Consider the following 23080-nt stretch of genomic DNA (forward strand, 5'->3'; position numbering starts at 1 on the left):
AAAAGTAAACTATATTTAAAAAATTTGCATTAATTATATCAATCAGTTTAAGTAAAAACTGTATAAATAAATTTAAAATAAAAATGATTGCAATTTTTAGTATTACTCATGAGGTAAATCATCTAAAAATAAATTTTGCTATTTTAAGTAATATACTACCCAAATTACTTACTAAAAAAATACAATATTTAATTAGTTTATTTAAATTTTCTAAAAATAAAATTGGTTGAGTGTTAAAATTAACATTACAAAAAAGTTTTCCAATGGACATTAATTTACTATTTAATATTCATATATTTTTTTATCCCAAATACATATTATTTCAAAATTACCTTAATTTGAAATAATTATTGCATTGTAGTTTTCTTCCAAAACCATATGTATATTGTATATCTTGAATTGTCTTCTTAAAAATTCAAATAAGATAGCACAAGAAAATTAAAAGAGATAGATTCAAAAGAATTTCAAATGGACATTAAATTACTCTCAATAATCAGAAATGTTTGACACTCAGTTCATGCAATTCGGGATTTTCATAATTTGAAAGAGTTCATGTATGGTGTAACTCTATCAAAAGCATCAAATGTATACTTTTTGTCCCTTAGGGATGTCTTATTTGAATTTTAAATTATAAATAATGCAATATTGTATATTATATTAGAAACCAATTTTATTAAAATATATCTTATTAAATTTATCTATTCCAAAATTGAATTCTCAAATAACTCTTCTTTTCAGCACCATATATGAGTTATAATCATTTCAAGATGTAATGTTCGTTTAAATTTAGATTTGTTCGTTGTTATGAAATACCTACATATGGAAACAACGAAAACAACGAGACATTAAGTTTGAAATCTATCTTTCATGATTAAGAATAAAAAATATTATTCTTCTATTTATACAAAATTTTAATTATTACTTATTAATAATGTGATAGATTTCTTCTATATTACAAAGTTCACGGATATATGATAGTATAATGTCCCATAATGAAAATGATAAACCAATTCTAAAAAAAGCAAGCATTTTATTAGAAGACACCTTATAAAAATTGTTGACATTGTTTTGGAATACACATAGTAAATGTTAATAATAACTTTTTTGATTTATACATAATCTACTTATGATCACAAGTTTCATTTTTCTTTCGGAATAATAGGCTGTTGTGTATATTACGAAGAGATTTTGTAAATTAAATCAAAACCCATTTGAATAAAGATATTGATGAAAAAATTATTGTTATCATTCAAATGTGTCAAACATGTGTCATGCCACAAAATTATTTGTGAGTGTGGATTGAGACGAAATTACTGAATTTTTAAAAAAATATTTCTCATTAATTTTATTTAATGTGATATAAAAATATTTTCTTATAACATGTTAAAAAATCCCTAATCCTTCATCGCCAGTAACCCCAAAGTGTCAACTCCTAAATCTCAACACCAGAAATCAGTTCAGAATTAATGCAGAAATTGGGAGCAATAAAAAAGAAGGCAACAAGGGGGAGGAAGGGATGGCGAAGAATGAGCTGTCCAGATTCAATTTCAGGTGGTCGTATATGTTGCTGGACCCGAATCCGAACAACATCGCGGCCGTTGGATTGACTGGCTTCTGACGTGGGCCATTGTGCAGGTTCTCTGGCAGCTGTTCGTGATATTGGCGGCCATCTTGATCGCCGCTCTCAAGTATACCCTCGTTGCTGCTCATCTTCATTCTCATTATTCTGCTTTGATTTTCCGTTTACACCTTTTTCCCCTTTCTTTTTATTAATTTTTTTGTCAATATATTATTACGGAGGTGTTAAAATCAGATTCTACTACACAAATCAACACAAAAAAATCATGTTTGAGTTTGAGATTTTCCAGTGAAAATCTGGTTGAACCCACGTGACTGAGCCGAAAAAAATGATCAAGTTAATCTTGTTGTTTAACCCGAAAATTTTAATTTTTTTAAAAAATATAATTAATAAATATTGTTTATATCATCTCTTAAAAATATTTATTATATATTCATATTATAAATTTTCATAATTTAATATTTATTTTGTTTATATTTTTTATATTTTAAACAACTGATTATTTAATTTTATAAATATATTTTATTTTTTTACAATTAAATTTTTAAATTTAAATAAAAAGATTATATGTTTAAATTCAAATATTATTATTATTTTTAATTTTATTTATTTTTAAAAAAATCAATTTAGTCGAGTTAAACAGGTTAGTCAGATCTGTGTTTGGATTAAGAGTTTTAGGGTTTGATCGGATTCGATTCATAACGATCAATTTTTAAATATTTTTAAATAATATCGTACACCAACCCAACCAAATCCACACTCCTGTGTTATTATTATTACTCATAAATAGCGGGTATTTCACTTTTTCCCCAAAAATTACTCTTTTTTCTTTAAATTAAAGCACTTGGACGAATTAAGACTTTTTTTTTGACATTACTCTCAAGTATATGCGTATGTATATAAAACTGAAATTATATTTACGAACTCTACAAGGACATGAAGTGTGTATATATATATATATATATAAAGAAAAAGGGTCAAATAAAAATCAAACAAGTTTAGCCATAACATAAAATGACATCTAAATAAAAACATTAAACAACCACAAATACAAATTTGAGCAAATAAGTATAACCATCAAATAGTTATGCAAGATTCAAATAGAATATGGGGCTGTTTGAAATTCTAACACCTCCAAAATCATGTTTTAGTAGAAACAAATGAAGCTTGTCCCATCCAAAATAACAAGATACGGCGGCGTTGGATAAACAACACAACATATTGCTTGATGAGATGATAATGCGGTTCTCAAAAGCCATCAGACAAAGGTTATGGTGGAGTTAAAGAAGAGACTCAGAGTACCTATTCGAAATCAAACTTAATCTTCTTCGGAACACTGTGGGAGCCAACCACCTGAAAAAAGTTCAGTCAAATCATTCAGTTTTTAAATCTAGAAATCAAACACTTGCGACAATATAAATTTATTCGATCAAAATATGGAATAGTTTTGAGGTAAAGCACAGGGCATTAAACGTATGAGGATTTTATGATGTTCTCGTGCCAGTAAATTCTTACAATTTCCGGACATTTGTAGTCAATACCAGCAGCCTCAATCCGCTTTCGTCTTTTCTTATCTCTTTTCAGTATTGCCGTCACCAATTTCTGCTGCTGTTCAAAAGTTTTCTCCTGGACGACGTAGGATTCAAAAATTAAGATTAAGAATTTCAGTATTATATATAAGATTTGTGCTTTGACAAACTTTACGTCAATCTTTCAACAAAATAGCATGATACGTTCAAATTAAGTTCATACCTTATCTTGACGTCTCCGTTCGATCTGAACCCAATCCAAGGGTTTGTAAGAGCGGTTCACGCCTTTCCATCTGAAATATTCGAGTCACATTCAATTACCAATTCAACGAGCCTTCGAGGTTTGCATCTTTACAAGTAAAAGGATGTCTCATTTAAGTGTTGACCCATCATCAGATAATAATCAAGCCCATGTTATCACATACTATACATGTTATCACATACTATAGGATTGATTATTCATTTATTCACGTCAAAAAAAAGATATCACCAAGTATGAATGATTTCCAGAGGAAATTTCTTCCAACTCTAGCATCATTATAACCAGAAAATGGGATGACAAGGCAATTGCATAACAAGGGGATTGCAATGGTAAATGTCATTACTCACATTTGTGGATGAACACGTTCCGGGGGAACAAGACACACTTGTAATAAATGCTCGTACATTAAATAATTATGCATGCAATCGGCAACAACTTTGGCAACCTGCAGTTGAGAACAAAAGAATGAAGACTCTCGGACAATGAAAAAGCGCATCCTGAAGCAAGTAAGATTATAATATCTTTGCAGAAATTCAACCTCGGGAGACTCGAACTCGATGAATCCAAAATGCTTTGATTTTCCGGTCTGTAATGCAAGATAGAAAAAGAAATCAATCACAGAATTCATAGGCTATGGGCATAAAATTCGCATTGATGACATGCATATTAACATTACCAACAAAGCTCAAAAACTGATGAAAAACAATCATAATGGACTCAAATTTTCAGACCCGCAAAAGTAATTACAGAATATAGCAACAAAAAACACACCTTTCTATTCCTTGCAATTCTAAGCCGCTTGATAGAACCAAACTGCTTGAAGAAACCTGAAAATCGACACATACTTTATGGGAATGCAACACAAAACAATAACCGCGGAACTAAATTCAAGAACTCGACAAATACATCAGCCAAATAACGAAAAACCAATACCTTCCATCTCATCCTCATAAAATCCGTGCGGGATTCTCCCAATATACAAGACGGTTGCTTTGTTCTCTTTATCTTCGATTTTCAGAATATTCCTCGCTGGACCACCCTCTAGCGGCTAAAAATAATTTTTCCAAACAAAAAGTTCAAAACATGACACAACTCCCGACTTACTAATCGATTATAATAAATTAACAGGCAGTAGCATACCAGGAAATCACGTGTTTCCTTTTTCGAAGCAGAGATATCAGCAGAGGCCTTCTTCAAATTCTTGGCTATCATTCTCTTCTTAGCTTTTATCCCCATTTTTGTACAGACAAGCGTGTGTTGATCGAATCTATGCCAATAAAAGAGCAATTCATAATAACGGGAAGAATAATTAACCCTCTGTTTAGAGGCACAAGATTTCAAGTTTGGAAACACAGAGTTGATATTTGAAGGGATTAGGCTAGATTTTGTTTCATTCAAACTGAACGAATTTATGGGATTTGAATTACAAAGAAAACAAACGTTCGATTAAGCAAAAAATTATGATATAAATTACGAATTTTACCTCAAACTTCAAGTTTCGCGTTCTTGATTCCACAAACAGATACTTCGACAGCGGAAGTAGACGGCTGCGGCCAAGAGACAGACTTAACCTATTTTACTTATTATTTTTTAATAATGTGTGTATCACCCGTCACTATAATGAAGCCTAATATATGTTGGCCCATTGGGCCAATTCACCAAAGATTTAGTTGCTATCTACTCTCTTATAAATCTTATATGTTGGTTATTTATTTATTTATTTTTGAACAACGGTGGGTTGGTTTATTATATAAAAAAAATAGTAAAATCTCAATTGAAGGTGTTGCTTATATTGATCAAATAGTATGATAATTAATAAAACGAGAGAATTATATTTTAGCATAAACTTTTGTGAGGTTGTCTTACGGGTCGTATTTTGTGATTCATCCGTGAAAAAATATAATTTTTTATCCTAAGAATATTATTTTTTATTATTAATATCGGTAAAATTGACCCGTTTCAAAAGATAAAGATTCGTTAGATCGTCTCATATAAAACTTACTCTTATATTTTTTGGAAGAAAGATAACGTTTGATAGTCAATTTTTTATACATGCTCGCCCCATCATCAACAAACAAGAAGCCGTCAGAGAGGCGTAGGATAGAGCTACAAAATAATATTTTTATTGACATTTTTATCAGTAAAAGAACACAGAACAAAACACATTAGCCAGTGTATCAGCACGATCCACTTCGAGCCTACGGCTAATCAACTCCTCAAATCTCAAAAGCAAAACTGGAATCTCCAGTGTTACATTTTTTTTTCTTTTTTGATCCGTGTCCCTTGTCACATCAGCATTCTCCAAGAATTCACTTGAGAAAAACAAGTCCTCCTCGTGCTCAGGCTTAGTTAGAGTACAGGACGATCTGTCTTTGAAATCTTCCTCATGGAATCCATGTAAGATCTTGGAACGCACACCTTCAACTTATCAAAGAATGCGTCGCTCCGGGTATCAAAACACTCAATTCTCGATTTAGTGGCAATAAGAACAAGGTTTTCCTCATTTTCAACATCAATCTCATACAACTCTTCAAACACTTCTTCAAACTCTCTAATCAAACTCCCATAAAACGACTCACTCGAAGGAATGATATTTATAACGACAACGCCGGTCTCATGGAGAACGGCTCTCGCAGCTAAAAGAACATACTTTTGCACAAACTCCATAGGCGGAGCATAACTGCCCATTGATGCATCACATGAATCCAGATCAACCATTATAACGTCGAACTTAAAAGCCCCATCCACTTTCATCGCTAGATCACTAAGAAATTTGATCCCATCACCGACATGTAGATGGATCAGCTCATTGTTCCCCAGTCCAAAATGCCTCTTTGCAACTTCCGAGACCACAACATCTACTTCCACTCCTACAACCTCGAAATCCAACTTTTTACTCAAAAATCCAATCAATGCCCCTCCTCCCACCCCCAGACACAGAGCTTTCGGCCTAAATCCATCTTGAATCCGCTCTTCCAAACATGCGCTAATGACTGAAATGCCAGCCACCATGGGACTCAGATATGGATGGACCAATACATCGTCATCTAATTCAAACTCCATGTCATGCAATTCTTCGCATAAAAACTCATTTTTCGGGCGAATTCTCATCTGGGTTTGTACCAAATTCGGCATTCTCTTAAACCTCAACCTCCTCCTAAATTCTCGAACAAGGCTATCGTCATTCCTCAACTCAACGTTCTCTATCAGCATTTCACCAACACAAGGCCCTTCACAAGTCTCCAAGATTGAACCTGTGACCACTTCATCTTCATATATCAAGAATGGTATCTCCGGAACTTCACCGTTATCAAGAAAAGCAGATTTGGGGGTACAGCGCCAATACCAGAGGGGCGACATTTGGTTGGACTGAGGAAGCCTGGCAGGGGTATGAATGTGAATCGGAAATCAGGATCAAACGTGAGAGAGGAGGGGAAGTTGGCGAAGAAAGGAGGAGGTGGAGGTGGCCGGAGAAAGTGGAGAAAATCCAATCTGATTCGCGGCCTTGTGGCACCCACATGGCTGCGGTGGCGGCGGCGGCGGCGTCGTCAAATCCATTGGCGTCGCTGATGGTCACGGCGGGTGAATCTAGGACGGCGATGCGGAGAAGATGGTGGCGGGAGGCAGGAGAATTTGGGATTGTGAAGGTGATGTAGCGGGATGGTTCGATCGTTGCGAAGGTGGAGGGATGAATTGACATTTTAGCATAGATTTGTGCTGCACGAGCAGATATTCTCGGAAATTATACATAAATATATTACAAAATAAATTATAGTTTTTTTTGTGTGGAGAGTTTAATGTTTATAATGCTTGATAATTAATTTTTTTTATAAAAATTAGTGATTATATCTCTTATTATAAGTTTCTTCCTACAGATTAAGGTGTCATCGTCTATTTTTATTTTAATATATATTAATATAATATCAATTTTTTTAATTCAAATAGCTAGGGACTAAATGAATATGACTTTCTTTTCACAAATATATAATACAAGAAATATATTTTTTAAAGGATATAAAAAATAATATAATTTATAAAAAATGTAAAAGAAAAAATTTTAAAAGGGCTTAACCTGATTGAACAAGGAAAAAGATAACATAATCGAATTTTTTTTCTATGTTTCATTTTTTTTTTTACATTCTAATTTTTTTTAAAATATTTTTTTATCTTGTTAATTTTTCTTGTATAATTTTTCTCATCTATGAACTACATCCGAGACGTTTGATTATGAAAAAAAAATTAAAACAAAAGCAAATAACAAATTAAAAAATCTAATTATAAATATATTTTGATTTGCTTTTATGATTTTACTTTTAAAATATATCGGCTAAAATATATTATTTTGAATTTTAACATTCGCAGTCAAAATAAAATATATATTTTGGTTTTGTTTTAATTTTAAATTTTTTTTAAAGAAATATAATTTTAAAATTTTCATACTCTTTAATATTGTGAACAACCTGTAGTAATTGTAAGGTGTATAAAAATGTACCAAGAGATATATGTAATTTTTAAAAGTTAATTGGTGTAAATATAAGTTTGATACAAATATGAGGTGTACCAAAAACTATCGAGGATATATATAATTTTTTTTTATTTTTTTATATGTAATATATTTAATTTTTAATGTTAACGAGTATAAACATAAGTTTGATACAAATTCTAGAGGTAAATGTAATTTTTAAAATTAATTTTTTGTTAAGATAAATATAAGGTGACATATGTTAGTTATCTCACTATCGGTTTGATAAAATTTCTGAGAGTTGCATATATAAATTTGGATAATCATCCCCTCTTAAGCTAGCTTTTGATATTAAGTTAGGTCTAATTTCTAATCTTATCATGGTATCAGAGCTCAGGTTCTACCGTTATGTGTTGGATTGGGGTGTGTTAGTTGTCTTACATCGGTTAGATAAAATCTCTGTGAGTTACATATATGGACTTGGACAATCATCCCCTATTGAACTAACTTTCGAAGTTGAGTTATGTCAAATCTTATCAAAAATTTGATATGTTACACATCTATCGTGTATATTTATTTGAACATTTTTCTATATTAACAAGTGAGTGATGATATTTCAACGTATTTACATAAACATATATAACAAGTGTGTAGCGTATGAAAATGGGGCCACCGAGATGTCATTAATCTTATCGTTTATTTGAGTTTTATGTTTTTCCGCGGGAAAAAGAGGCCCAAACTTACATAGAACGAATGAAAAAAGTCGGCGGATACAAGCGAAACTCTTCTCGGAAAATTTCTCATATTTCCCGCGGACATTTCGTCATACCGATGCAGGTGCGGCGTACATCTTTAGTTTGCTTAGTTCGGCAATTTATTCTGCATCATTCGGGCATGTTTCCACTGTATAAGAACTCGGGATGGACTCCAAAAGAACGAATTCGAGCAGGTATTTACTTGATTTGTGGCTGGGTTCACTTCGTTCATGATGTTTTCAGAATGGTGAATGTTATCTATTTGCCTTATGTTCATATTTATGTTGACGGGTATCGGGTTTTATGACCCGAATTTGAAGCTGAGGTAAAAAAATTGCCAGGGTGATCAAAGAACAAGAGAAAAATGGGACTTCTTCAAGTCTGTGTTTGTTAACTTTATTTGAACAAAAATGTCCCACCTCGAATATGTTCCTTATTTTACACCACGCACTATTGTTAGAGTGTTATAAACTAAGGCAGTTGTCCCCAAGACAAGCGCCTCAGCAATTACCTCGGGGTAATTGTCCATAGAGCCTCAAATTAACCAAAGTCTTTTACAAGTACTAATTCACACGTATGTTGGGTATGCAATAAAATTATCCAGACTTTATTAAAAAAATCCAGACTTTCTAATTCTGTATAGGTGTGAGTGAATTCTTAGGATCGGTAATGCTGATAAAAATATTCTTGTATCTCAGTATTATCACTTGAAATAATGAAAGAAATACTGGTAGATCCCGTAGCTGAACAACTGTGAATGGGCATTATGGCATCACAAGTTGTAACTGTGCTGCGCTGTTTTCAAGTAGAACTTTTAGGAGTCACGGTTTTGGTTTTTGGTGGACTTGGTGGTATTAACTTTTAAGGTGGTGTACAGAACTGCATATAGTTGTCATGGTAATGCGACGAGTTGCTGACAGTTACTGCCACCTTCTGAAATTCGACCCATCGAATTTCTCTGGTTTGTCAGTATGGTTCACCGGCATCGCACTTAGCAAGAGCACTGACCTTAGAATTAAAAGGAGTGACCTTTGGCTCATTTCAGTCATTCGAACCACTAGGCATATCAAAACAAATATCACGTCATGAATATTTCGACAACCAAATATGTTTTAAATTTGTTGGGGAAATGAGATAATATTCGAAATATTGATTACAGATGAACTGATATTATAATTATAAATTACAATACAATTAATAATAAAATAAATTAGACTTTATATAATATTTTAACCAATTCATATTAATCATGCAAAGATAGAGTTAAAAGAAATGCAAAGATAGAGTTAAAAGAAATGAAATCAAACTGATGTCTGTAATATGTTATAGTTTTCTTAAAACATATTCATCTACTCCTACGGTGTTCCGAAGTTCACTGTGGACGATTGTTTCCCAAGATACAATTGTGATACCTGCAACAACTTAGCATAAAGTCTGATACAGGCGACCGAACAATACCTGAACTTTATCAATATTTAGAAGAAATAGCAGTGACAGAAGTCGAGATAAAAATAAATAAATTTTTGAAGTTATTTAAAGTTATTCTTTGAAAATGAAAAGGATGTGCATATATATAAAAAAGTTGATCTTTCAAAATGTGAAATGTTATTTGACATTTCAGAAAAACAAATGTTATTTAACCTTCCAGAAAATGTTATTTAACCTTTCGAAAACCAATTGTCATTTGAAGTTTTGAAAAAAAGTAAAGATTATTTAACCTTTCAGAAAGTCGAAGGTCATTTGAAACCACTTATATGCATATCATTTAATTAAAATTGATACGATCCAAAGCCTACTACACGAGCTAATTAATTTTCCATTCACTATAAAAAACCCAGCACCTTTTTTTGTGAATGCAGTTCTATTTCTTAACATCCTTCTCCTGTTCCTTTGTTCCCAATGAATTTGTTGTTTTTGATTTTTTCAATAAAAATCACCTCCAAGCCCCAAGGAATTGATTGTTTTGCAACCAAGCTGCTATTTACTTGAAATGAATGAAGAAGGCGGTATATTTCTGGTGCATGATAACCTAATCCAGACCTAATTGTTCAAGGAAGAAACAATGGCTTATTTGCCACCAAAGAACTCTGACAAATATATACATGTAATACCACTGTAAAGTACATTCAAAGATTACATCCTTTATTGTTACCTATACTGTCAACACATTTGTATTCTTGATAAATGGCTCAGTTGTGAGCGTAACATTAAAAAAATATATGGAAAAATTGGAACTTTTTTATGGCCTCCTCCATCAACAGAGTGCCATGCTCTCTATAAATCATGTGTCTGCCGCTCATGTTAACTTGCTACTCAGGTTAACGGGGAAAGGAGGAACAAACGAATGGGTAAATAATTTTGTTAGCTGTCATATCTAGTCCTATTTTTATCAGGTTTTCTTCTTCTCTTGGGGCAGATACAGGTCACTAACTCTTATTTGTATCTTACCCCATAGCATACACTATCGTTGCTCATTAGGCTTAACCATCTTACTTGCAGGATGATGCAATCTGGAACTTAGCGGTCTTGGTGCTCTAGTTTTCTGGTCAAAACCTCTGACGCATACGAACCCTGAGATTCATTTCAAATGACATCTATCAGTGGAAAAATAAGGGTACTTGTCTGCATGGGACTATGAACAAGATGCTCATCAATATAGCAGAGACGTGTGGATACAGTGTATACCTTTCCAGAAGCAGTACTGGATACCTTCAGTTGTCAGGCCTGGAAAGCACCAGTAGTATTTCTGTAAGCCAGAATTTTTTTTAATATTTCATTTATAATTTTATGAAATTTTATTCACCTTTGAATATAGTTGTGACAGAGGTCCCAAAGAACACTGTCCGTCTTGGTAGGTTCCATAACAAACTTCTTGGAGCAACAATAGGATTCAGACTGGATTCATGATCCGCGAAAACCTAAGCATGATTTAATGATATAATTTACAGAAATAATTCACTTTCATCTTAGCTAAGATAAATGCAGAATCCTCTTGTGCAGTTTGAACATTTCTCCATTACTTTTGGGTGCAGTGTTACATACACAGAGCTCTTAAGGATCAGAATTCTGTTACCTCATTGACCTGGAAATATGTGCCATTGAGCGGGAAACTTCCTCTCATTGCTGTCCTGCAAGGTATCTAAAAGGAGGTAGGCGATTCAGTGAAAATAAACAGAAGAAAAGGGAACCTAATGGCTTATAATTTTGTTTGATTATTGATAATTATTTCACATTTGTGCTCACCAGGATCGTGCCCCTAACTATTTGGGCCTCTGCTTCTCTTGTGTTGCTGCAAGAAAAGCATGTTTTCTTGTCGCACATGCTACCTCCTTCCTGAGATTCGCATTTACTTTCAGGATGTTTAACTGAGTCTGATGTCTCACCTGGTTAAGATAAAGTTGATTTAGGTATGATAAAAGCTAGTTTGGTAAGGTGATTGAGTTATATTTTTTCTATCTTGATAATATGACTCGATCCTTTACTTTTGCTGAGGCTCATTTATTTTGTGTCTCTGTCTGTGTCGGTGAGAGGAGAAAGGGAGGTGGAAAAGTTGACCATAGTCTTAATACATAAGGATTATAAATCATATATCTAATTTTTTAGCCTCTTATACCACTATACCAAGAAATGCTTTTGTATTTTCATGCAGGCATGATCGAACTTATTAAGTAATTAATTTTATACTAGGTACCTGGTGTCCATATAGCAAGAAGGTATGGACTTGGATCATCAGGTTGTCGTTTGTCCAGCTAAATATTATAAAATTTATAGTCAGCAGGAGTCAAGCTGCATATGATCTTCAAAATTAAACCAAGACGAGAAATAACTAACCCCTTTCAGTATGGGATGTAAATCTGGGAGTTCATAGCTGCAGGATATGAATCATTAGTAACTGAAATTTATCCTTATAGTTTACACACTTACATCTAGGGCTCAACATGCTTGGTGTGGTCGTGATGCTTAAGGGAGCAATGACTACGCTGTTTTCTGAGTTTGTCACCTAATATATGATTAACTGGAACTATAAATCAGTCACCTCTCACTATTTTTAACTAGAAGAAATGGACCTCTGAAATGTTCGTAAGCTCTTTCTAATTTGATGGCTAAGTTTTAATTGCATATAGAACATTACATGAGATCTCATTTTTTGACTCAATGTAATTTTGCACGTCACGTATAACTTTCCTCTGCTAGATATCCTACAGTTTCGTTCCTTTCTTATGTTTTAGCAAGAGACTATTACTTACACTTGATGCTCTGTCCGCAGTCGACTCACGTTCTTCAGTTTGGGCATTGGTATAGAAGCAAACTCTGGACTTAGAGCAACTAAGGCTTTGGACATGTCTCCTTGCATTTCCTTTTGTTCTAGGATAAAGCTCTGCAAATTTGATGTAAATTCTTCTATATTGAGCTTTATGACTGGGATTTCATCAGCATCCCCATAATATGCATCCTCGATGTCTCTTTCTGCCACTTCTATGGGTGGCTCTGGGGTTTTTGGTTCCTCAATGATTGGTTCACTGTTTCTCATTGAATCCACCCCTTTCTCCAAATTGTCCGTAGGTGGAGGAAGTGGCATAGGCTTCATTGTAATGCCCGACATTTGGTTAGCACTTGTTGTAGTGGATGAACAGACTACTTGTCTCCCCTCTGTCCCTGGAAGAGCGAGTCTTGCGCTGCCTCAAATGCATCCGCCAATTAATATTTAAAGGTTTAACCGACAAAATTAGCTTTTTTTCGTTGGAAAGCTTCATGTAATCATTTGTTGTGTTTGAGACATAGATGACTAACCTTGCATAAGCACTTGCAAAATGTCGGCATTCGCCCCTCATTGGACATGCATTACAGTTTGGGTCTCTCTTTGTGCAGAAAACCTGTACTCAAAAGTTAAGAAAACAATCTTTTATAAGACATGTTTCAGTTAGCTTGTATTATGATCACCAAGTAGATCTGGCAATCAATTGTGAAAGATAGGATCTCACCTTTCCAAATGTTATCATTTGGTAATGCAGCTCATACCTGTGATTCCACGGCCAAAAATCAGTGGATTGGGTTGCCAAATATAGGCATGAAGTCCTTCTAATTTGATAAGTTTTTAAGCTTAGTAAACTTACAAGGTTTCTTGATCCAGATGGCAGAGTCTGGGCCAAAGATATTTCTGGATTGATTCCAAAACTGGATATCTGCATAGAAAGACGTTTAGTTTCTGCAACAGTTCACAAGCTCTTACACTGATTGCTTTATATTTACTTACAGTTCAAGGAGATGCAATTGGAGTGACTCAGGAAGAGGTCGGAGAGGAACCCAACCAAGTCGCACAGCAATCCGTCCAACATTTGTGTCAACCTAACATGAAGAAGTTAGAAGAATATTTCTTTTGTTTTCCCTCTATACATGATCTGTACAGGCAACTGCACTTACTGGAAAAGCGACATTATGAAGTGTTAATAAGCGTACACATTCCACACTCTTTAAGCCCAATCCTCGTATACTTAATAGATAATCCCTGCAGGAGAAATTTTTGTCCAAGTGAGAGTATGGTTATTTTTAGAAAAAAAATCGGCATGCCTGCTGCTATATATTTTTTGAGATGGATGATCCGACAAGATTTTCCAAGGAGACTTACTTGACTTTGTCTGGCTGAACATCTCTCAGCCATTCAAGGTCAATTCTTTCATGCTCTTGAACGAGTCGATTGAGAAAATCCTGCAGAATGCCCAACAAATGCAGATTGCATTCAAGTATGAGGTGCACCTTATTATTAATCGTTTTAATATTCCAATAAATACCTTAATTCGCTCTGCTAGCATGTTGTTCATTCCCCTTTCCTTGATTGTTTCAGCTATCTCAAGAACATCAGCATTTCGTATTGCTTCATAATCTATGGAGTCCATTGTGTCAGCACTTCTGGCTCTCATTTCAGTCTCTGATTGCACCTTCTTTCTTAAGGCATCCCAGTTAAATGAGCCTGTCTTTTCCTTCTCAACCTTTTGCTTGCTTACATGTGAAATTTTGGTGCCAATCTTACTGGATGGAGGACCGTTCGAGGAATGTACTTGTCTCATTTCTGATGGTTCAGGTGTTATATTTTCGGAGTGCTTCTGATTATCTGCAACAAAAGTCACCATCATCAAAATTTTCAGATAACGAAAGTAATGTTGATTTATTCTATAAATTACCAATTGATGGTTTACTGGACACTTCAGCCGGTCTAGTGGGGTCCGTCAGAAACATGTGTTCTTGCTGAAAGGCCTCTTGGGTTCCGTCTTTTCTATAATTGACAACATGTTGATCTTTTCTGCTCCGAGAACATGCTGATGCATAAGTTTGTTGTTCAAAAAGTTCATTCAAAATGCCATTGTCCGCTGTTGATGGCTGTAATTTTGATTTTCCTGACTGTTGAGTGATAAAATTCTTTTCAACATTCTGTCCTGAAATATAATGTCTGTTTTCTACACATGTTCCATTGGTAAGATTAGCATCTGTTGAAGCCATAGAAGATATGCTTCCTTTTCCAGATGTGAGAATGTCCCCTTCCAATTTTTCCAAACCTTTTGGCATGTTCTGCCAGGAACTAGTGGGCAGGGTAGCAGGTCTCTGATAACGCGGCACATTGGAACCAAATGAATGAGTGCATGCATTTTCACTGCTGATCAGCTGAGGAAATTGTCCGTGCATTGGATTTTCCAGTTGCTGGTGACCAGGCACGGGTCTTGTACTTGGAAATGAACTTCCATTGACTTGTAACTGACACTGCTGGAACGCAGCAATTCTTTCATCCTGCTCATGAAAACTTGAAGGACCATGGTTTCTGCTGAAATTTCCCCCAGTTATTTGATCTTCTGCTTCTGAATTTGATCCTGAACTGGATCTGATATCTTCAGAGGCTTGAATAATAACAGATTCTGAAGAACTTTGCGATGAAATCATGTCTTCCTCAATTTTTCTGGTCTGATCATTTAATATATAGGTTCCTCTGGTTGTGAAAATTTCTGCCCCGCATTCAGATGATTCACTGGAAGTCACAGAGCTGAGGTTATACACTGGTTCCCTTGTCATTCTATGATCATAAAACTTTGTCCCATCTGGATATGTTATGCGAACTTTTTGTCGTTCAATCAGTGAACTTTGTCCATTTAGGCAGCATGATTCTCTTATGGCTGTTGGTTTTATTGGGAACTTGGCTGCTAGATGCATGAAAGCAGAGCTGCAAGTGAAGAAAGACATTATGTAAATGTGATTAGCTCCTGTTATCTTGTAAGGCGCTGAAGCTTTTGTCTAGGAAATCGATTTTACCTTGAAAGATGATCTGAAACATTTTGTGTGAGGAACACTCCTATCACCGAGTCAACAACTGATCCTTTCCATTTGGAAAATCGCCTGTCTCCTGTGAAGATGCAATTCATTCAAGGTTATACCACCGGATTCATACCGTACTAATCTGTTCAATAAGGTAAATCAAACAATTTTGGCTCTTGTAGGGTTACTTTCTCATCAATTTTTTATTTTGTTTTACGTAATAAAACTTGAAGATGTGTGATTTACAATTTATTTTGTTGGGCGTATTTTTTGTACTTGGTAAAAATGGTTGTTTGACCTAAACAAAAACTTACATTAGACACAAACAACAAGAGTATGTGTTAACTCTTGATACATGGTTTTGGAAACTTTGTGATCTCGATTCTTGGAGGTTTGTGACCTAATTTTAGTTACTCTATCAAACTATTGAGTGTAATATTAGTTCCTCATAGTTTTTTTTGGTTTGTTACTGGTGGTCACCAACATAAAATATTATACTCCAGATACAACAGGGATAACCTGGACTACCTCCCTGCCCTCCACCCTACTTTCTCATTTTCCATAATATCCAAATAGTTGGGAATTCGTTATTTTTTCTAGTCATGCATGCTTTTGGTCTGAACAATAAATGTCTATTACTTAATGCTCTTATGAAACATTGTGATTTCTAAACCTAAAATGTAAAAAAAATGAGTTGGATTCTTTATGGTGAGTTTTAGTGTTTTGACAATTACTCAAAATCATCTTATGCTATATTACTTATGCATTAACATTTATAATGATGCAGTGGTTTGGAAGCTAATACCTTGAACTAGATGCATCCTTGCGATGAATGAGTCTGCTCGATTACAGAGGACTTTTCTTTCTTTCTCCCACCATTGTTGTCTATCGTCCCCCAATGTTTCTGCACTTTCACTTCCTTCCTTACCCATTAAAAGGTTCCACAGCCTATTTGTCTCTGGATCAAGATCCACTTTAGGTCGCAGCCGGCGCTTTTTGATCAGATCAAATGCTTCATAAGAAACAATAGCACCATCTCCTCTATATGGAACAAGCGCACTTCGCTCTTCCCGACCAATTTCCTTGCCACTGCTATTAAGGTTTAGATCTTTCATACGGTCTATGATATAATCAACTGAAGATGAATTTCTCAACAGTTCTTGTGACCCTACTCAACAAAATAATAGTTTTAGTTTAAAGAGCATGTTCAGCTTTAATTATGGGGATGACTTACGAAAAGATGAATACCTTTAAGTGTCTTAGGCGGACGTCCACGACCTCTTGAGTGTGTAATCAATTGCGGCAACACTTTATTTATACCGGACGATTTGTCTGATGTTTGTCCAGCAATCTGTCTCTTGATTGACACACAAGCATGATAATTTACTACATTTCCTAGACTAGTAGGATCTCTTTCGGATGCAGACTCCAGATTCCAGTTAGTGACTGTAGCAAAAGAATCGGTGCTCTGTGATTGAGCGAGGTGATCGAATGTTTTCTGTTCCTTTTCTTTCGCATGAAAATGAGGTGAAGTATGTCGCTGCTGAAACTTGCCTTCGAAATCCTTCGAGTTCATGTACCCGTCACAACGGACCTTGTTGAATTCATCGTTTTGATATCTGGAGGTGCACTGTCCTTTAATGCCAGAATTTGGTAATCCATCATTCAGGAGAATTGCGGAGTTCTGTGCATGGAGACTCTTACACTGTGTGTCCATTTGTCCTGTGTAATCTTCAACAGTTGTAATCCTAGAAGACATGCTGGATGTGGTTCCATGAATTATGCCTTCAATCCTCCTTTTTTTCATAGTCTCTGAAACATTTAGACATATTTTGCTGCTATCACTGCTAGCATGACTCATGTTAGAAGACCACAGTTGAGATCCCATCAAGGTGACAGCTTGAGGTTGTCTTAGCACAGTGTGGGAATAATCTCTTTTGCATCCCTGACTCTCTTTGGCAGGCACCAAATCTTCCACAAATTGAGTCTTAGTATGAAGGTTCGGTTGCCTCATTCTGTCTAGGTTTTGTTCATTGGAATTTGCCTCGATGACAAGCTGAATGAGGTCTCCACTAGTAAGTTGATGCAATTGACCGTGTCTATTTTGGCCAACATTTTGGTTGGCATTAGCATTTCGCGCATTCAAACTCCTTGCTATGACATTCAAAGTATGGCCCTTTGAGGCAGATGGTGAAGGTGTAGACGGAAGCGGCGACAACTCTGGAGGTGGGATATGATTTACTGATTGGACACGATTGTATAAATTCTTCATTGCATGTTGTGTAGATTTGGCTGTCTTGTTCAATTCTGTGACCCATTCTGTATTAGGAGAATCCAAGTTCAAATTTATAGGAACCTTGCTTCTTTCTTCGTTCTCTGTCTGGTTACCAACTTCCGTTGTCTGGCTGTCCTTTTCTACTCCATTTTCTAAGTTAAAGTTCAGTACTCTCCTGCATGATTTTACTGCGGACCCAACATTGGATCCTTCAACATCCTTTGCAACATTAGTTAATGGAGTTGTTGAAGTTCCGGTGCCCTTTTTGCGCACATACTTTCTTTTTTCGGAGGGATTTTTATCGGCAGCTCTATTCCTTGAAGCAGCAGACTTGGGAGTTCTTTTGGGTTTTCCTTCCACTATTACTTTTGGTCGATGTTTTTTCCTTTTGGGTGGTCTTTGCTGCGGCGTCTTGTTCAGATCAATTTCTCCATTTCCACCATCAGAATGAATCTTTTCATTAGGTGGTGTCAAAATGACTGTAGATGATGTGCCCGGATTGCTGCCCAATTCATCATGCTTTCTCTCAATTATTTCAGAAGGCTGACTGCAGACAGCGCCATCTTTCTTATGTTTTTCTGGAGTCAAGCAGTCGTCTGCAAAGAACTTTGGTACTTGCATGGTCTGGTTGTTTTTCATCTGCTTTTGCAGATCTGGTGTTACTGGCTCGAACTGAAGGGGCATGGTTATACCTGAGGATGCTCCTTTTAATCTTTGAGATAAGTGCAGGTTACGGTCAGAATGGTAAGGGACTGGAAATGTATCTGCCAAAATGAAGCATTCTAATTGTTAACTTGATTTTTTAAGTCCTAAAAGACAGTAAATACATTTCTACTTGAAGTGGATACATTTTTTTGGTGCTTCAAAAATTGAAATTAGAAGGCGAGGGTCATATAGTTCATACACAGTCGTCGAGTGAGAGATGCTCTGCTAAAGGTAACAAAAGAAATATTGTCTTGTCATTTGAAACAGATGCGCAGTTATTGGCTAAGAGTTCGGAAACGTAAACTGTCAGACTAAGATTAGCTAATTCAAACAAAAGAATATGCTCAGAGCATTTATCTAACTTATAATTTACTTACTGGTAGAAATTTGTTGAAGGTTGTGACCACCAAAATGCCGATTTTCATTCCAGTTGTGATTTTGCAGGAGCATTGAAGTGCTCGAACCATGCATCTTCCCATTGTTTCTGACCAGCGAATGTTGATTGATAATGGTGGAGTTGCCCATAATACTTGCTGATCTGTTAGGTGGGCCATTTGTTAGAGTGGTGTATGGATGTTTATTTGTTCCCATTAATTCTGCCAGAGAATCAACTTTCCGAGGAAGAACGTCTAAATTCTGCACGTAAGCACCATATTGATTCAAGATTCTGAGATTCTCAACTGGTGCAACATCTCTAGGACTATGCTCCAGCTCCCATCGGTTCTGCCCTACAAAACTGGTGGGATTCAAATCCCGAGGAATCCTATTACAAGTCTCAACAAAGGTAAGATCTTGCATGTTGTACTCCTGATTCAAATCTATAAAACTGGTTCCACTTAAATTCGGGGGCAACCCATTGCAGGTTTCTATGGGAGCAACATTTTGACTAAGTTCCCCACGATTTACCCCTACATGACTACATGTATTGAATCCTGGAGGCAGCCGATTGCTAGTTTCATCCTGCAGGAGGCCGGTGTAAATTCCCAGCAAATCGCTCCAACTTTCTGCTCCCATCAGATTCTGCTGCATTTCAGCAGCAACATGACTTGATCTGTTCACAACCGGCTTTTCTGGTGTTGAAGGAACCCAAATCTCTCCACTTTTCACAACTTTGTTTTCAAGGGGAATTGGCATTCCCCTTCCCAGGTTCATACTGGAACTTGCTGGTTCGGTTTTCAAGGACACTTACCTAATCTGTTTTGTATATTTGTGACACATATAACGTCCCCACCTGAAATCCAAACCAATTTATCACAAAAACGAGCAGCAAAACCACTGATTTTGAATAAGCACATGTGGAAAGAATGCATATCCTCAAATCAAGATCAATTCAATAAATGCCATCTAATTCAGTTCCAAAAATCACATATTTTCCTCTTTAAATGCTTAAAATTACATGCGTGTATCTATATGCTACGACTATGCAGTTTCCGGGTTTTCCACACCCGGCTAGCTGAATCAGCTTTATTAGCAAATGCACGTTTAAATTAAAATCAAAATACCAAAAAACAATAATATAAACTCGAGATAGAAAAATCGAATCAAAACCAGGAAATCAGATGCCTCCATAATTGGAGAAGCAGAGAATAAATTGGAAGATTTAATTCTGAAATTAAAACATACCACGGTGTAAAAATCTGAGTAATAATTCTCCCAGGTGATTCTGAGTAAAAATGCAATCACACACTGATACTGGTTCTTTACACCCAATATTAAAGCACGAAAATTTAATTAAAAATGTGACACAAAAATTTAGAAAAAAAATCAAAATTTTATTACATATAATTAAACCCCATCGATCTCTCTATATATCCATGAATATGTTTGTGTGTGTATTACCGGAGTCAATGCCGGAGAGCCAAGTCAGCTTTCGTTACAAGGAGAGTTTCAGAGAGAGAGAGAGAGAGAGATACAAGAGAACATTAGAGAGAGAAAGTAATAAAAACTAATAAACAAAAGCTGCAACAGTGAGGTATCCTCTATTTTAAGGAAAACACAAAGAAATGTGGTTAGGCAGGCAGGCAGGTTGAGCAAATTTTCATTTCCAGAGGGCAGTCAAGCTTTACTTATGGCCAAAATCAAGTTTTGCTTAATTGTGAAAACTTCGATTGCAGTACAGATCTTCGTTGCTATCGAAAGTAATATAATTTCTCGGTTTTATAAATCGTCGAATCTCGCAGCGATTGCGGTAACCTTGACGACAATATTTATAAAAGTTTTCCGTATTTTATGACCGAATATAACGAGAATCGCACCGCTTTCTCGAAACGAGGAAAAAAAGAATAATACCGCGGGCGTGTAAATTTTCTGGTTTCGCAATATCAGATTATCATTCTAGTCTGTAAATTTACATGCAAACTTTTCTCAAACTCTTACATTTATTCAATGAAACCTGTAATTTTAATTCAGTTTTGTACAGAAATGAAGTAACTGATGATTCACATAAATAAAAACTATGAATGTGATTCGTTTCTTAAGCACAAAGATAGTGGATTCTTTTATTGTTGAGTCATGGTTACATTTATTGGGACAATATGTATTTTTTGAAATATTTAAAAAAAAAATTCCACCAAAGTTTGTAATAATGACCTTTATTTTTTAGTTTTAAGGAAAAAAATATTGTTTCACATTAATCTAGGGTCTTATTGGTCATTATTACAAAGATTAGGAATCCTCGACAGAGGAGAGATGGGAGGACCAAAATCACTTAGTTAGCATTAATTGTAATTTTAAGTTTTGGTAAGACAAAGTCGTGCTTACTAATTACTATGACTGTTAAACAATTTGCGCGTTAAATTGAGGGGCCAATATTGTCATTTCAATTTTCCTGTCTGAAATTTAGTAGCGTGAAAAGCGTGCAGATCATGGCTCAACATGTGCATCGCAGACTTCGAGTAACGGAAACCTGACACAAATAATATCATACCTATAATCAATTTAATTATAAAAAATAAATTGTTTAACACTCGGATATTATGGCAAAAATTTGCGTGAGACGGTATCACATGTCGTATTTTGTGAGACAAATATTTTATTTGGGTCATTAATGAAAAAATATTAATTTTTTTGCTAAGAGTATTACTTTCTATTGTGAATATCGGTAGGGTTGACTCGTCTCACAGATAAAGATTCGTGAGACCGTCTCACAAGAGACCTACTCTAGATTTATATATGTGTGCGCGCATGCACGTGCACATATTGACAAAATAAAAAAAAGAGCTTATATGAGGTAGAAAAGTCGTACCCTTTACTCTGGTTTCAAATTAATTAAAATTTGTATAGTTGTTTGTTTATAGTCTATAGACAATTATGAGTTAGTTTATCGTCATTAGACATACGAGTATATCATATCTATAATATTCTATTAAGTGTGAGGACATGATAATAACTATCTAGATAGGACACCAACTTTTTCTTCCAATTTTATCATTATATGATACTAATATTACACTTTTGTTTTTTGTTTTTGTTTTTTCAATTTCAACACAGAATCTTCAATTTTAACCTTATATGATACTAATATTCACTTTTGTTTTTTGTTTTTTTTTTTTCAATTTCAACACACACATTTATTTTTATTTTTTTTATTTCAACCATTCAAATATCAATTTAGTCCCTCCATAATTTGTCAAATTTCACTTTAGTCCATCGATAATGATAAAAAAGATTGTACACACACGCATCGCGTGTGCAGAGTAACTAGTGTTAATGAAAGGTGACATTTTGTGTTGATGATCTAATAGCTAAAATTTTCGCATATCATAAACAGTGAAATATTTCAAATATAGCATAGAAAATCCGAAATTATTTTATAATGTGCCATTTCTCACCTTTTTTTTTTCTTTTCAATCTCTTGACTTGTATGACCCCACTTTAGCAATTTTATAGTAAAACATGCCGACAAGTCAACATGAAAAACTTTCTAATTTCGGATATTTTAGATGATTTCATAAATTTTTGTTTATAACCCATCACAGTGCCTCCTCTATTTGACGCCAATCTCATTCGATGGACATTCGAATTGAAAACAAAAAAAATATTGATGAACATCATATTGTTTTTTTATGTGATATGTTCATATTAACATCTTATATAAAACTACAATGAAAATAATATTCTCAGTGTAGCATAGACAAAGATGGAAAAAAACTCATTTTGAAGTATTTTACGATTTCAATCAATCAAGTTCAGCTCGTTTCTTTTTAAAATAATTA

General features: G+C 34.8%; 3 protein-coding genes and 1 long non-coding RNA gene across 7 annotated transcripts; 1 reads left to right on the top strand and 3 right to left on the bottom strand.

Annotated features, from left to right (window-relative positions):
- Positions 1 to 2629: 2629 nt before the first annotated feature.
- On the bottom strand, positions 2630 to 4986 carry LOC142533850 (putative RNA-binding protein C1827.05c). Of its 2 annotated transcripts, none has more exons than XM_075640759.1 (9): positions 4854 to 4986; positions 4511 to 4610; positions 4304 to 4418; positions 4142 to 4197; positions 3909 to 3956; positions 3718 to 3815; positions 3332 to 3401; positions 3095 to 3205; positions 2630 to 2932 (listed from the first exon to the last, which is right to left on the bottom strand). In XM_075640759.1, the coding sequence occupies exons 2-9, from the start codon at positions 4604 to 4606 to the stop codon at positions 2882 to 2884; spliced, it is 645 nt and encodes a 214-aa protein (XP_075496874.1). In that variant the 5' UTR covers positions 4607 to 4610; positions 4854 to 4986; the 3' UTR covers positions 2630 to 2881. The 2 variants fall into 2 exon arrangements, with proteins under 2 accessions (XP_075496874.1, XP_075496873.1); XM_075640758.1 differs by having other exon boundaries at positions 4511 to 4637; positions 4854 to 4985.
- Positions 4987 to 5387: 401 nt separating this feature from the next.
- LOC142533756 (uncharacterized) lies at positions 5388 to 7112 on the bottom strand. The gene is given in 2 exon segments (XM_075640640.1): positions 5388 to 6685; positions 6687 to 7112. Coding segments are annotated over 2 exon segments (1350 nt in total). The 5' UTR covers positions 7071 to 7112; the 3' UTR covers positions 5388 to 5719.
- Positions 7113 to 10673: 3561 nt separating this feature from the next.
- Positions 10674 to 20975, bottom strand: LOC142532749 (transcriptional activator DEMETER-like). Of its 2 annotated transcripts, XM_075639175.1 has the most exons (22): positions 20706 to 20975; positions 20490 to 20564; positions 19244 to 20097; positions 17135 to 18925; positions 16692 to 17054; positions 15884 to 15974; positions 14767 to 15794; positions 14377 to 14696; positions 14214 to 14293; positions 14009 to 14093; positions 13842 to 13933; positions 13702 to 13770; positions 13570 to 13606; positions 13379 to 13461; positions 12835 to 13263; positions 12419 to 12455; positions 12279 to 12336; positions 11831 to 11970; positions 11661 to 11726; positions 11391 to 11505; positions 11273 to 11311; positions 10674 to 11158 (listed from the first exon to the last, which is right to left on the bottom strand). In XM_075639175.1, exons 3-22 carry the CDS (start codon positions 20016 to 20018, stop codon positions 11049 to 11051), a joined length of 5808 nt encoding a protein of 1935 aa, XP_075495290.1. In that variant the 5' UTR covers positions 20019 to 20097; positions 20490 to 20564; positions 20706 to 20975; the 3' UTR covers positions 10674 to 11048. The 2 variants fall into 2 exon arrangements, with proteins under 2 accessions (XP_075495290.1, XP_075495289.1); XM_075639174.1 differs by lacking the exon at positions 20490 to 20564 and having other exon boundaries at positions 20706 to 20974.
- Positions 11612 to 14565, top strand: LOC142532750 (uncharacterized). Of its 2 annotated transcripts, XR_012816602.1 has the most exons (4): positions 11612 to 11736; positions 11834 to 11994; positions 13844 to 14335; positions 14430 to 14565. It is a non-coding gene; the product is annotated as an uncharacterized LOC142532750 (long non-coding RNA). The 2 variants fall into 2 exon arrangements; XR_012816603.1 differs by lacking the exons at positions 11612 to 11736; positions 11834 to 11994 and adding an exon at positions 13169 to 13298.
- Positions 20976 to 23080: the final 2105 nt, after the last annotated feature.

This window comes from Primulina tabacum, chromosome 18 (genome assembly GCF_025594145.1).
Source record: "Primulina tabacum isolate GXHZ01 chromosome 18, ASM2559414v2, whole genome shotgun sequence".
NCBI lineage: Eukaryota > Viridiplantae > Streptophyta > Magnoliopsida > Lamiales > Gesneriaceae > Primulina > Primulina tabacum.